At 56.8% G+C, this 13,098-nt stretch overlaps 3 protein-coding genes across 7 annotated transcripts; 1 reads left to right on the top strand and 2 right to left on the bottom strand.

The window, feature by feature from the left end:
* Positions 1-377: 377 nt before the first annotated feature.
* SER33 (D-3-phosphoglycerate dehydrogenase 2) lies at positions 378-2,880 on the bottom strand. 2 transcript variants are annotated; one of them, XM_047986685.1, is made up of 7 exons: positions 2,299-2,880; positions 1,892-2,199; positions 1,348-1,827; positions 1,166-1,275; positions 949-1,109; positions 778-859; positions 378-719 (listed from the first exon to the last, which is right to left on the bottom strand). In XM_047986685.1, the coding sequence occupies exons 1-5, from the start codon at positions 2,604-2,606 to the stop codon at positions 1,005-1,007; spliced, it is 1,311 nt and encodes a 436-aa protein (XP_047842668.1). In that variant the 5' UTR covers positions 2,607-2,880; the 3' UTR covers positions 378-719; positions 778-859; positions 949-1,004. The 2 variants fall into 2 exon arrangements, with proteins under 2 accessions (XP_047842668.1, XP_047842667.1); XM_047986684.1 differs by having other exon boundaries at positions 378-859; positions 949-1,007; positions 1,067-1,109.
* A 1,814-nt stretch (positions 2,881-4,694) lies between these two features.
* NAP1 (histone chaperone) lies at positions 4,695-6,950 on the bottom strand. Of its 4 annotated transcripts, none has more exons than XM_047986683.1 (4): positions 6,361-6,950; positions 5,582-6,301; positions 5,192-5,526; positions 4,695-5,131 (listed from the first exon to the last, which is right to left on the bottom strand). In XM_047986683.1, exons 1-4 carry the CDS (start codon positions 6,458-6,460, stop codon positions 5,081-5,083), a joined length of 1,206 nt encoding a protein of 401 aa, XP_047842666.1. In that variant the 5' UTR covers positions 6,461-6,950; the 3' UTR covers positions 4,695-5,080. The 4 variants fall into 4 exon arrangements, with proteins under 4 accessions (XP_047842666.1, XP_047842663.1, XP_047842664.1 ...); XM_047986680.1 differs by having other exon boundaries at positions 5,192-6,301; positions 6,361-6,440; positions 6,509-6,683; XM_047986681.1 differs by having other exon boundaries at positions 4,695-5,526; positions 6,361-6,440; positions 6,509-6,683.
* Positions 6,951-7,892: 942 nt separating this feature from the next.
* On the top strand, positions 7,893-13,002 carry JDV02_005389 (uncharacterized protein). Its single transcript, XM_047986679.1, has 13 exons — positions 7,893-8,260; positions 8,323-9,279; positions 9,344-9,478; positions 9,542-9,608; positions 9,672-9,803; positions 9,866-10,743; positions 10,797-10,950; positions 10,997-11,329; positions 11,382-11,464; positions 11,519-11,653; positions 11,711-11,943; positions 11,999-12,468; positions 12,539-13,002. The coding sequence occupies exons 1-13, from the start codon at positions 8,102-8,104 to the stop codon at positions 12,823-12,825; spliced, it is 4,023 nt and encodes a 1,340-aa protein (XP_047842662.1). The 5' UTR covers positions 7,893-8,101; the 3' UTR covers positions 12,826-13,002.
* The last annotated feature ends 96 nt before the right edge of the window (positions 13,003-13,098 follow it).

The following is a 13,098-nucleotide window of genomic DNA, read 5'->3' as shown; positions in this document are numbered from 1 at the left end:
ATGCCCGGGCGGCCCTGGTTCGCGCGTGCGCTCCCGTGGCGTCACCCATCTCCATCCTGGACACTGATAAGGTAATTACCTATACTTCGTAGTAGGAGTTGATGACTTAGGCAGGTACTCGGTAGTCCTTTGCCCAGCTGGCGCGTCAGGCAGGTCCTCCTGCCCGACCGAGGCCGCGGAACCGCGCCTACCACGCGAACAGTGCCATTGGCGCTGCATGTTTGTGCACGTTTTCGCTATAGCATCGTACACCAATACATGGCCGGAGAAGGGACCCAGGTCTACACGGCGCCTAAGAGGCTACATGTCAGAGCACGCCCAGAGCATCGCAGGGGAGAGGAGATTTCGGCCAAGTCAGCCTGCATGTACGAAGTAACGCCAAATATTTGCATCGCGGCAACCTCCCCCTTTGTTCGTTGAGAGACCTAGTAGAGCTATTTGGTTTGCCATTCGTGACATGCCACTTTGGCAAGGGCATTGCCGAAGTCTATCTGCGCCCACCCAAAGAAACGCCTTATCTGTACTTGAGGCATCTTCGTCGTCCCGACGCCGCGCGGCCGGGCATCTCACGACCTTGACTGACCATGTAGCAGAGAAAAAATCTTAACCCTCCGGAACGTTGAGTGCCATTGGGATCACGAAGTTCCGGCCCGAACAAGCAAAACCGCTCACTCCGGCGCCGACAAACACCTAATATAACACACGCGTCATAATGCAAGCTGCAAGTTGTTCAGTCAACAGACATGGCGCGTGTTGCGTGTGTGTGCCGGTACTTACAGCTGAGTGCCTCCAAGCTGTCTGAGATATCTTTGATCTCGTTGTACTGCACATTGCTGATGTCTGCCATGAGGTAGGCAACCTGGATAGACGGTGTCAGTAGGCCATAGTCTCTATCAGTCCAGACGGGGACCGGCGAAGAGAGAGTAAGAGGGGGGGGGGGTCACGCACATCACCTCTGCTGTCGCTGATTTGTTTGTCGACATTGTGGTCTCCGAGAATCTCGTTTACTGTGCAAGGGTGAGCCTCTTGAAGCAAGAAGCCCAATCTTTTTCGGGGGCCACTATACCTTTTCGAAGAACACCTGGAACGTTGCGGTGAATGTAGATCACCTGCAAGCGGGTTAGGCATGGACATGTACAATGCAATTGCAATCGTGTATACGCACTCTTGCGTGGTCTGGCTCATCGAGCGTGAGAGATCGCAGCTGGGCCTCGGGCAGGTTGACGCTGCCCAGTGTGATACCTTGGTTAATGTATCGCACAAGCGCGTCGGCGACTGTGCAAGCCCAGGTAGGGCAATGTTAGTGGGGCGCATTGTCTTTGAGGGTACTGGATGAGATGCACATACCCTCCACACCAATGGCGCGCTGAGCCTCCTCTGTGCTGCCGCCGATATGGGGTGTGAGAATAATGTTGTTCAGGCTGCGAAGGTCCTCCCCCCACTGGTTCAGGGTGTTGTTGAAGTAGTCACCGTTGGCCGCGGGTTCGTGGGGATACACATCGAGAGCCGCACCAGCGATCTTGCCCGAGCGCATGGCCCTGATGAGTGCAGGGATATCAACGACGCTTCCGCGACTGGCATTGATGAGGTACGAGCCGTTCTTCATGCCATCCAACTGGGCCGTCGAGATCATGCCGCGAGTTTCTGGAAGATCAGGGACGTGCAGAGTGACGAAATCAGCTTCCTCGAGCAGGGCTTCAAGCGACGAGACCTGACGTGAAGTACCCAGGGCCATCAGGGTGACGACGTCGTAGTAAATTACGTTCATGCCCATAGCCTGGGCGAGGACAGAGAGCTGGGAGCCAATATGCCCATAGCCGACGATGCCTAAGACAGGTGTCGTGTCGCGTCAGTGGCCGGAGGCGGACTAAGGCGCACAGCCTCAACTCACCAAGCGTCTTTCCACGAATCTCCCAGCACTTGGCGCTGACTTTGTTCCAAGTGCCGCGGTGCATCTCATTGGAGCGATCGCCGAGCTGGCGGGCCAGCGTAATGATTTCAGCAATGACAAGCTCGGCAACACTGCGCGAGTTGGCAAAGGGGGAGTTGAAGACGGCGATACCGTGGCGAGCAGCGTAGTCAAGGTCGACTTGGTTGGTGCCGATGCAGAAACAGCCGATGACGAGCAGGTTCTTGGCTTCACGGAGCACCCTTTCGGTGAGCTTCGTCTTTGAGCGGATGCCAATGACGTGCACATCGCTTCGTAACAGAACATGCAGCGTCAGTACAGTACTACGTGCGTGCGTATGCTTGTGTGCGCCAAGGATAGGAGGGGGGCGGCAGGTTTGAATGGCTTACCGGATTTTGTCGATCAGCTGGTCCTCTGGGAGGGATGTCTTGAGAGCCTCGACCTGATAGCCTTGCTCCTTCAAAGTCTCTTGGCCCGTCTTGTTGACGTTCTCCAGCAGCAGAATCTTGATGTCCTGCGTGTTGAAGGGCTTCAGCTGCTTGGGAGCCCCTCGCGACGGCAGGTTGCCTCCCCAGCTGCCGGGGGGGGAGTGGAAGGTGGCGGTCGGTGAGGTTGACAGGTTGTTGCCCCAGCTGTGGGAGACGCTTCTTTGCGCCGCAGCGGGGTGGCTGCCTTGGATGTCTCGTGCCGGAGTCATGATGCTGCCGTTGCGAGGTCGGGCTGGCGATGGCTTGGTGGCGGAGTGCTCGCTCGGCTGGTCCTAAGGTAAGGCAGCTGCCTGTCGGGGACGCACGGGGACGCACGAATGAACGCGCGGAGTGAGTGCGTTTGACGACTGCCGCGTGGGCCGGTATCAGAAAGGCAATGTGCCGCCGTCGATGTCGTCTGTCTACAAGGCGAGGTACGGTAACGAGGTGTGTATGATGTGGGAGGTTCGCGCAGCAGTGAGGGACCCAGGCAAGCTTTATTCGACCCCCGGCACTACCGTGTTAAGCCTCCGTCCTCGGGAGGCTTTCTCTCTCAGTCGGCGGACCCTGCGGCCATTTGCGCACGCAGACCACACGGGAGGGGCTCCATCCAAGTGGGCACCTTGTTGCAGCCGTTGATGGCAGAAGCAGGCACTCCGTCATTCCGTCGCTCACACTCGCAGTTGAGCACGCCGCCCGCCGGGACCCTTGCATCTGACGCCACGCCAATCCAATCGGTGATACGTATAACTTAGTGTTTGCCAACCGCGTCCAGTACTGTGCAGTACCTAATGCCTTTAGATAAGGCTTCATCCGACTTCCTGCTTCCTTGCTGCTCAGCGCTGGCAACAGAGTGGTGTCGCTGGCATGCCAGGGATGGCGGCACCAAAACCTCGCCCGTCGACCAGGCGAAAACCTCAACCTCAAGCTGCAACACCCGCAATCCGACCTTGTGTGAAAGAAGGCATCGACCTACCTGACGCAGCACAATATGTGCGTTGCCCGTCACAGCGAACCGGCGTGCGCGTCCATCCATTTGTGCGCCTTTCCAGCAGCGTCAAACGTTGTTGCCCAAAGCCACTCTGACTCGCCAAAAAAAAAAGTTTTTTCAATGCTCTCCCATGCTGGTGGCGGGGTTGTTGGCAATGCACCACGTCGCTGGCTGGCCTCCGTGTTGGCACCAGACAGCATTCCACCCACACCTTAGTGCCTTAACAGCATAGACATTCCCCTGGACACACAACGGCGCCGCTTCCATGTGGCTTCTGTTAGGCAGTCTGGACCCGTCCACCAATGTACTCCAGCACCGCACCCTCCGATGTGCGGAAGCAGCCAGGGGTCCCACAGGATGCAATGCGTCACATCATCCCGACTACGCATTCTAGAACATTGTGTGACACAGCGAGGTCGATACGTACAGTATACCTCTGTGCAATATAAGGTACTTGGTATCAACCCTCGGTTTGGTTGGCCTTGGAGCAAGGTCCCCTCAAACCCATTTGCAGCGGTCGTTTCGATGGACGCCCAGAATACGGGTCTATGAATGACCGTGCCTGCAGGGCCTTGGCACTTAAAAGCTGGTTACTATAAGCTTGCCAAACGCATCTTGAAGCCCACTGGCGAGATCGGAGTGGACTCGCCACTAGTAACCATGGGAGAGGCGTAACTCGGGCAAGAGGGCCTACAGGTAACCTCACCTGTCTACCAAGGTGACCGGCGGTTTTAAGGTGCCTACCTAGGTACCTAGTAGGCTACTAGTAGATACTGTTGGTATTTCCTGCCCTGCCCATCCGTCCTAGTAGCAACACGTACTACCTACTAGGTACCTTGGGTAACTTCCAAGTACTACCTTGGTAACCTTGCCTATCATCCTCGCCAATAATGCCAACCCCGGGCTAGTAATTCAGGCCTGATGTTGAATCGGCGCCCGTCAAGGTGCCTTGAGATGGCTCCGACACACCGGTGCGCCCTACCTTTCCCCAAACAGCACTACCGCTCGCTCGTGCGTCCGCAGCGGGGCCCGGCCCTGCAGCCGACCGACAACCCGGCCCGGTGTACGCAGCGCACAGTTCATGCCACGGCCGAAGAGGGCGCCGCGCCGCGCCCCCATCCAAGGGCGGAAGCCACGGCCATGTTCGGATGCTTTCCAAGAAGTGAATGGTAACACCTAGGTACCGTTCTCACCGCTTGCATCTTTGGGCTGACCGCTGGGCAATGCTTCCGCGGGCAATGGCTAATATGCGTACTGGCACAAGAGCAATCAGCATATTGGTCTCAGTCAAGTCTGAGACGAGCGTCGGACAAAAGATAGACGACTTCCTGGGTGCCGTTGCTCTGTTATCGCTCATTACCCATCACTTTATCTATCTACGATACGATGCGCATCTCAGCCAAAAAAGAAGCAAGCAAAACCAAGCAAAAACAAAGAGATGTGAAGGACACTACTGTACGAGGTATGCCATCCCGCATACGCCATTTCGCGCGTTCTATCGACGGAATCCAGAGCAATTGTCAAACTGACCAACCCGACGATCCCCCTCCCCCCAACGCAACGATCGCGGTCTGACTTCCTGCGCTCATGCTGCGCCCCGCCCCATGGCCAGCCAAACTTCCTCTCTGCTCTGCTTCCAAAGTCTGCCCGGACTCAAGATGCCGTAATCGTCGCCATGTGTTCGCGTGTCCGGTGTAAACGTGCCGCGCGAGTTTAGCTCTGCTTGCACTCAGCGGCTTCCTGCTTGGGCTTGCCCGAGTCGTCCTGGCACGAATCCGTTAGTTCAGCCAACCAAGGCCCCGTATCACATGGGTGATTACTCACATCGTCGTCAGACTCTTCTTCCTCATCGTGATCCTCGCTCAGGTCGTCCTCGTCGTCGTCCTCGTCGTCATCGAATTCGCCCGCCTCGAGGTCATCATCCTCAAGCTCCTCGAAAGCCAAAGCTTCACCAGTAAACCAGTCAATAGCGCGAGGAATGAGCTTCTCCTTGATGTCCTCGCCGAGCTGGTAGTCCAGCTCTAAGCGCTCTTCAATATCCGAGCCGGCGTCATCCTCCTCGGCGTCGTCGTCGTCGGTAGGCGGCTTCGGGGGCGAAAAGAAATTGAAGAAAGACTCAGTGGGAACCGTCTTCTTAACGATACGGGTCTGCTTGGTAGCTGCAAGCACAGTTAACGAATCTGTATTCATCGGCAGCGGCTCGGCGGCACTCACTCTTATTCCTCTGCTTCTTGGCTTCGATACGGACAGTCAAGTCCTTACCAGCATACCACTCGATCTTATCGCCTTCGGCGTGGTCGTAGATGAAGTCACCACCATAGCCACTCTCATTCTGGTAGTAGTAGGTCTTGGTGATAGTCTTGTTGGAGAAGAACTCATTGGTGCTGAACTCGAAGATGAGGCGAAATCCGGGCTTGTCGAGGTACTCCATGCGAACATCAACCAGGTGCTTGAGGGCAGCTTCGTCGCGGTCGGTGATCATCTCGGCCAGCGTAACCTGGTTCTTCATGGCAGACAGCCAGAACTCAGGAATGCCTGTCACATTCTCAGAAGTATCAGACTGCTTGGGAGCGCTCTCAGCTGAGGCGTCTTCAGCCAGGAGCGACTGCTCCTCGTCGTCGCCAGCCTTGACCTCCTCCTCGGTGGGCTCGACCTTGCCGTTGACGATTTCGGCGCGCTTTTCATAGAGAGGAGTGAACTTGGCGAAGTACTTCTTCTCGAGTTGGAGGACCTCTTCCTGAAAGTCGGCCTCGAGCTTTGAATGCTCCTTCTGGATTGCTCTCAGGCCGGCGACGCGGCGACGAACTGGAGTTGGGAGAGACTCGATGTAACCGGAGGAGCGGCCGATGAGAGAGCCAAGTCGGCCCTGTATCATCTGGACGAGCTTTGGGTTTTGGGCAAAGATGGAGGCAGCGGTTGCGCGATCCATGTCCTCTAGATAGTTGTTGTCAGCGGGCGGAAGGCGGTACGTGGACGCTGAGCCAAAACAATACCTTCTTTGATGCTGGCAACGCCAGGCTGCTGGGCATGGGAGGAAATGGGCGCATTGGAGGCCGGCGTGTTCTGCGGCGTGCTATATCGAGATGGAGCCATTAGCGAAGCGGTCAAGCATTTTGCGGAGGAGGGTAGCAGGTCACTCACGGCGCCGTCACGTCGGGTCGCTTGTTCCGAATAGGCTCGGCCATTGTGTCTGATTGCTGCCTGCTTGCCTGATCGCTGAGTGAGGTTCAATAACGATGCAGATGCAAGCGCGTTCAAGGCGGGAACACGAAGGGATGGGGGGAGGCGAATGCGCAGATGGTGATGATGGGGGGAGGGGAGAAGGGAGAGAAAGTTGGTGAGGCCGGTGATTTTGGCGTCTGGCCAAATTCGGTGGGGTTCAAGTCCAGACCAGCCTGGTGGACAGTGGTGGGTGGTGGCAACAGGTACCTAAGGCAGGCGCGGAGGACGGGCGAAGGCAGAGTACTGCCTTGGGGGTATACTTACTTGGTGCTAGGCGGGCAGTGTTTCCTGGGCGGCACCTTGCCTCGCGTTCGTGTTGCACGCAACCTAGAAGAACGTGCACCAAGCCTTTCGACGTAAGCGGTCCCGCAATAGAGGGGTAAGGGCGGTATTTGCGACCAGCGAAATGAAAAACTTTGGGCTGCTCGCAGCTTGTTGGGGGGGGGGGGGGGGGGGGGCTCCGTAGGGCTGGGGGCGGACCACACTGTGCCCCTCTAGGTGGACGTGGGCTCCTCGCTGGCCTGCTTGCGGCTGACCAGGAAGCTGATGGGGCCCTTAGCGACACCTACGATGCACTAACAACATTTTGAGGACGCTGAGCAAGATCTAATAAACAGGCGCTTTTTGGCACTGTGGCTCTACCTAGAAAACGCGCCCGACAATTGAGAGGGCGGGTGGCAGTTGGTGGCAGCGGTTGAACGCGGGCCTGCCATGGAAACAATGCACACCATGATGGCTCAGTCACTGACTGGTCCTGCCTTGTCTTGACTCGTGCAGAGGTCGTGCAAGGCAACAATACGGCTGGTTCACCGACTTTAGGAGAAGCTGTTCTGCACCCGTTGCGAAGACCAGTTGCTGGTGATCGATCGCCCAGACCGCTATCCACGGGTGTTTGCTCTTGCCGCCATCGCCGCCTCCCTTGCACATGTAGTCATGCAGCGGCACATGGACTTAGGCCCAGGGCGCGCTCTGCCTGCGCGGGCCCATTACTTCGCACAATATCAATATCTGTCAACGCGATAGAGGTCGTCGCATGGGCAATATCGTATGCATCAAACTGCACACCCATGGCATACCTGACAGGTGTCATATCCCAAGAGAAAGATATGCACATAGGGTAGTTACATTCGGTACTGGAAGACTCGGTAATTAGTAACGTGGCCCGGTAGCCAGCCGCCCGGGACTACAAACGTAGACGGCGACGGGAGAGAATGTTCCGCGTACGTACTGTAGGTACTGACGCTAGGCCGATATCAGTGGGGCCAAGCTCCAACTCGCGAGCTGCGGAAGACGCACGAGACGATCTCGACGCACATTGCCTGCCCACGTCGCGTGACGGTAGATACAGACAGTCGACGCTGCCGGATACCTTCCCAGTCTAACGATCGTGCACGGAGATACGCTCTGGTCTTGACTGCGCCGAACTTGGGATCGCGAATACCGAGCACAGATCGCCATAACCGCGCGCTGTCGCATTCGCGATGAAGAGCTTCGGCTGGTGACCATTTGGCGATGGCAGACGCCGCGAGCTCCCCTACGAGCGGCCGTCGTCGCAGCCCCCGCGGCGCCGGCCACGAGCCAAGAAGCAATGGGGGCACATCCCTGTATCGCCTCAACTCTAACCATAGCAATGCGAGCGTCTTCGAGGATGTGGAGATGGCGCATGAAGAGGCAAGCAACTCTTCGCGGCTCTGGCGGGCCGTGAGCAATTCTGATGGCTAACATTGCCCCAGCTCTACTCCGGCCCCATGGCCGAGAGCCTGCCTACCAGTGTATCGGCGTTCTCCCATCGCAGAGTACGGGCCGACTCAACGGCGAGCTTCACATACTACGAAGAGGAGACCGAGCTCGCGCCGGAACCAGACGACGACCGCGAAAGTATCTATCGCAGGCCGAGCACCTCTGGCAGCTACATGCGCCGCAGTATCAGCGACATTGGTGACGTAAACGAGTTCGAGTTTTGTGTCGACGATGACGAAGATTCAGCCGATCGCGAGTACCAGGCTACCGAGGACGACTACGTCCTCCGCAGATGCTCTTCGGCCCAGTCACGCACCTCGGTCCACGCCCGTCTACTCCGCCACGATAGCGCTGCAACGGCAGCAAGCGCTCGTCATGAAGGTCGCGCAAGTCAAAAGATCTACATGCCCAACGAGGACCTGACTATCGCCGTTGCCGGCTTTCGCACTAGCAAGGTCGGCTACGCCTGTTACGTCTCCATGTGCGTTGTATCCTGTGGCCTTGCTTTCCTACTTTTCCGATGGCTTCCGCGTTGGTATGTTGGGCTTGCCGGTCGTCAGTCATCACTAAGAGAGTGCCATTGGGTTGTCATCGAAAATCAATGGGGCGAGCTCGCCATGATATCGGTCAGGACGCAGCTCTACGGGCGACCTCTCTCCTCTGTCTTTGGCGTCTCTGAGAAGATGCTCGCCTATGGTCTCGATGATGAAGACAGCGATCCTTTAATGGATAATCTCCGGACCCTCGACTATCGCTATGTTCGCCTTTGCTACCACCCTCTAAAGGATAAGTTCGTCATGTCTACTGGGTGGAAGGACCCAGAATGGACTGATGTCCGTGCCGTGCGCGCTGGGCTTGACAGCGACGAGAAAAACATTCGCGAGGTTATCTTTGGCAGCAACCTGATCGATGTCGAGCAGAAGCCTGTTGGCCAGCTGCTTGTTGACGAGGTGAGTTGTCAGAAGACACACGTTGGACTTCTCGTGGGGCCACGTTCTGAAACCACCCGCCAAGGTACTGCATCCCTTTTACATGTTCCAAGTAGCCAGCCTGGTTCTCTGGTCCATGGACTCGTATTACTACTACGCCGCCTGCATATTCGTCATGTCCGTTGGTAGTATTACCGCCACTCTTATTGAGACCCGCGCGGTGAGTAGCGTTGCCCTTTGCATGAGGTGGCTCTTGCAGCAGGGCGGGCTGACCAAAGATCAGACCATGAAGAGGCTCAGGGAAATATCACGATTCGAGTGCGATGTGCGCGTTCTTCGAAATGGATTCTGTGGGTTGCCAGCTGACTGTATTGCACTATCCAACGCGGCAGACCACTAATCACTCCGATCAGGGAGATACGTCGCATCCAGCGACCTGGTCCCAGGAGACATCTACGAGCTCAGCGACCCTAATCTGACACAATTCCCGAGCGATGGACTGCTTCTGAGCGGAGACTGTATTGTCAACGAGAGCATGCTGACCGGTAAGCTCAAGGCCGGCTACCTGGGTCGCGACCGGCTAGGGCAAGCAAGCTGACGGTCAAAGGTGAATCTGTGCCGGTCTCGAAGCTGCCAGCCACGGATGAGGTGCTCCGGGCTATGGACCTTGGAGCGGCGTCCGTCTCACCTGAGACTGCACGACATTTCTTGTTCTGCGGTACCAAGATTATCCGTACAAGGCGACCACATGAGGACGAGGGTGGTGACGCCGTTGCTCTTGCTCTGGTGGTGCGGACTGGCTTCAACACGACCAAAGGCGCCCTCGTCCGTTCCATGCTGTTTCCTAAACCTTCGGGATTCAAGTTCTATCGCGACTCTTTCAGATACATCAGTGTCATGGCCATGGTCGCTTTGCTTGGCTTCGTGGCCTCATTCATCAATTTTGTCAGGCTCGACCTCGCGTGGCACTTGATTATCGTGCGAGCATTGGATCTTATCACCATCGTTGTGCCTCCCGCCCTTCCCGCTACCCTTACCATTGGCACCAACTTCGCGCTTGCACGCCTCAAGAAGAAGCAGATATTCTGCATCAGCCCTCAGCGGGTCAACGTCGGCGGCAAACTGGACATTATGTGCTTCGACAAGACAGGAACGTTGACAGAGGACGGCCTCGATGTGCTGGGGATCCGGGTTGTCTGCCTGGAGACGCACAAATTCAGCGACGTCATGTCGGAGCCGCCATCCATGGAGAGCCGTACAGGCAACGCCGTGTCACAGAAGCGGAGCCCTACCAAGGCAGCTCTTTACACCATGGCAACGTGCCACTCCCTTCGGTCTGTGGACGGTGGCCTCGTCGGGGACCCGCTAGACGTCAAGATGTTCGAGTTTACCGGCTGGACTTTTGAGGAAGGCAAGCACCGGGTCGGCGATGGCGAGGACGAAGATCAAGGCGGACTTGCCCCCTCCATCGCGCGCCCACCCGACGTAGGTTTAGAACTCGGTGGCAAGTGACTTAACAGGCTAATTCTGGGGACCAGGGATCTGCCGAGCTCGGTGTTCTGAAATCATTCGAGTTCGTGTCACAGCTGAGACGAGCTAGCGTCATTGTCCGTCATTTTGGGCAGAAGAGCGGCGACATCTTCGTCAAAGGAGCGCCCGAGGCGATGCGAGAAATCTGTCGACCGGAGAGCTGTGAGCGAAGCCTGTCCCATTCGTTGCGTCTGCTGACACGATCAAGTTCCTCATGACTACGACGAGCTTTTGTCGTATTACACCCACAAGGGATATCGCGTAATTGGTTGCGCGACACGCCACCTGCCGAAGCTTAGCTGGGTCAAGGCCCAGAAAATGACTAGAGACGAGGTTGAGAGCCATCTTGACTTTGTGGGGTTCATCATTTTCGAGAACAAGCTCAAGCCCACCACAGCGGGCGTGCTGAAGGAACTGCTCGAGTCCAACATTGGCGCGGTAATGGTGACAGGCGACAATATCCTCACAGCCATTAGCGTCGCGCGGGAATGCGGGATGTTGAGTCGCAACGCGCATTGCTTCGTGCCGCGGTTCACGCGTGGTGAGTCGCATGTACGGGGACGGCCTGCGTTGAGACTGCTAACGTTCTGCAGGTGATGCGCGCGATCCCATGGCTGAGCTGCACTGGGAAAGCATTGACAACAACGCCTACAGCCTTGATAAACGAACGCTGCTGGTGAGACATGCAAGTCGCCCGAGTACGAGCAAGTCTGTTCTGACCATGTGGCAGCCTTTACCTGTGCCCCCTGAGGCTGACGCTTCTTTGCCGTTTGACATTTCGAATCTGCGCAACTACTCTCTGGCTGTCAGCGGAGAAGCCTTCCGCTGGATTGTGGACTATGCATCGCCAGAGGTTCTGCGAACGGTAAGCTCAATGCCTGTCGTGGCAACAAGCGGTTGGATCTAACGGTCCGCGCAACAGATGCTCGTTCAGGGCAAGGTGTTCGCACGAATGTCGCCAGACGAGAAGCATGAACTGGTTGAGAAGCTTCAAAGCATAGACTACTGCTGCGGGTTCTGCGGTGATGGCGCCAACGATTGCGGTGCGCTCAAGGCAGCGGACGTTGGCATCTCCTTGTCAGAAGCCGAAGCGTCCGTGGCGGCACCGTTTACGTCGAGGGTGTTTGACATTGGCTGTGTCCTCGAAGTCATCAAGTACGTTCAAGGCCTCGTCTCAAGGGGAGCATGCATGTGCTAACAGGGCCACTAGGGAGGGGAGGGCTGCACTTGTGACGAGCTTCAGCTGCTTCAAGTACATGAGCCTCTACTCGGCAATTCAGTTCACGTCCGTGAGCTTTCTGTACGCCAAGGCATCCAACCTTGGCGACTTCCAGTTCCTCTTCATCGACCTTCTTCTGATCCTGCCCATCGCCATATTCATGGGATGGGCCGGCCCCTCACCGAAGCTGTGCCGGAAGCGACCAACGGCGGACTTGGTGTCGCGCAAGGTCCTGACACCGCTTCTGGGCCTCATGGGCATCTGCATCTTTGTCCAGGCTGTGGCGTATGTGACGGTGCGGGAGCAGAGCTGGTACATACCGCCCAAAGTCAAGCACGACGAATCAAGCATCAAAAACTCGGAGAATACGGCCTTGTTTTTGGTGTCGTGCTTTGAGTACGTGTTGTCGGGGGTGCTCCTGAATGCAGGGCCGCCTTTCCGGCAGGGCACCCTGCAGAACTGTACGTTACTTGCTGCAGGTGTTGAACGGGGGACCCATCTCCTCGATTACTGTGCTGACTCGGGAAGCAGGGCCTTTTATGGCGACGATCACCTTGGCACTGGGTGTATCGGTGTACATGGTGCTGGCCCCGGCGCATTGGCTCAAGAAGCTTATGCAGTTGACGAGCATGAGCCGAGGGTACGAGATGGCACTGATAGGGCTTGGAGTGGCATACATAGGCTTAGCCTGGGGATTTGAGCGGCATCTGGCGCTGCGTCTGGCGAGGGTTTTTGGGGCGGCCAAGGAGCGTCTCACGGGAAGAGGCAAGAAGCGCAAGGAGTACAAAATAATCAAGGAGGGTATCTGGGGCCAGTAGGCGGCGAAGGTATTGACGGCTGACGGGGGTGGGCGGACGGCGTTGGGGATAGACAGTTGTCCATGGATGGTATGAAGACGCACGCCCTACTTACGGGGAGCCAGCTCGGTGCGGCGCGATGCACAGTCGATGCCATTATAATTTGACATACATTGTACGAGCACTTTGTACGTAGGGTCTTGTTTCTCAACACCTGTTTGGCTGTCTATGCACATACATACAGTACAACAGGCGTGGAACCCAGTTAGTAACTAGTTAGTTGCCCCCCCCCCC

This window comes from Purpureocillium takamizusanense, chromosome 4 (genome assembly GCF_022605165.1).
Source record: "Purpureocillium takamizusanense chromosome 4, complete sequence".
In the NCBI taxonomy this organism is placed as follows: domain Eukaryota; kingdom Fungi; phylum Ascomycota; class Sordariomycetes; order Hypocreales; family Ophiocordycipitaceae; genus Purpureocillium; species Purpureocillium takamizusanense.
The sequence above is the reverse complement of the archived record's forward strand: the minus strand, read 5'-3'. Positions and strand labels throughout refer to the sequence as shown.

Excerpts from the sequence above, each read along its gene's own strand:
- SER33 (XM_047986684.1), bottom strand. The coding sequence starts at position 2,606 with ATGACTCCGGCACGAGACATCCAAGGCAGCCACCCCGCTGCGGCGCAA. Across the intron at positions 2,200-2,298 it reads CAGCTGATCGACAAAATCCG|CGATGTGCACGTCATTGGCA; the intron begins GTAAGCCATTCA and ends TCTGTTACGAAG. Across the intron at positions 1,110-1,165 it reads ATGAGCCAGACCACGCAAGA|GTGATCTACATTCACCGCAA; the intron begins GTGCGTATACAC and ends ACCCGCTTGCAG.
- NAP1 (XM_047986681.1), bottom strand. The coding sequence starts at position 6,552 with ATGGCCGAGCCTATTCGGAACAAGCGACCCGACGTGACGGCGCC. Across the intron at positions 6,441-6,508 it reads CGACCCGACGTGACGGCGCC|CACGCCGCAGAACACGCCGG; the intron begins GTGAGTGACCTG and ends ATCTCGATATAG. Across the intron at positions 5,527-5,581 it reads CAAGAAGCAGAGGAATAAGA|CTACCAAGCAGACCCGTATC; the intron begins GTGAGTGCCGCC and ends CTGTGCTTGCAG.
- JDV02_005389 (XM_047986679.1), top strand. The coding sequence starts at position 8,102 with ATGGCAGACGCCGCGAGCTCCCCTACGAGCGGCCGTCGTCGCAGCCCC. Across the intron at positions 9,804-9,865 it reads CAACGAGAGCATGCTGACCG|GTGAATCTGTGCCGGTCTCG; the intron begins GTAAGCTCAAGG and ends TGACGGTCAAAG. Across the intron at positions 11,465-11,518 it reads TTGATAAACGAACGCTGCTG|CCTTTACCTGTGCCCCCTGA; the intron begins GTGAGACATGCA and ends ACCATGTGGCAG.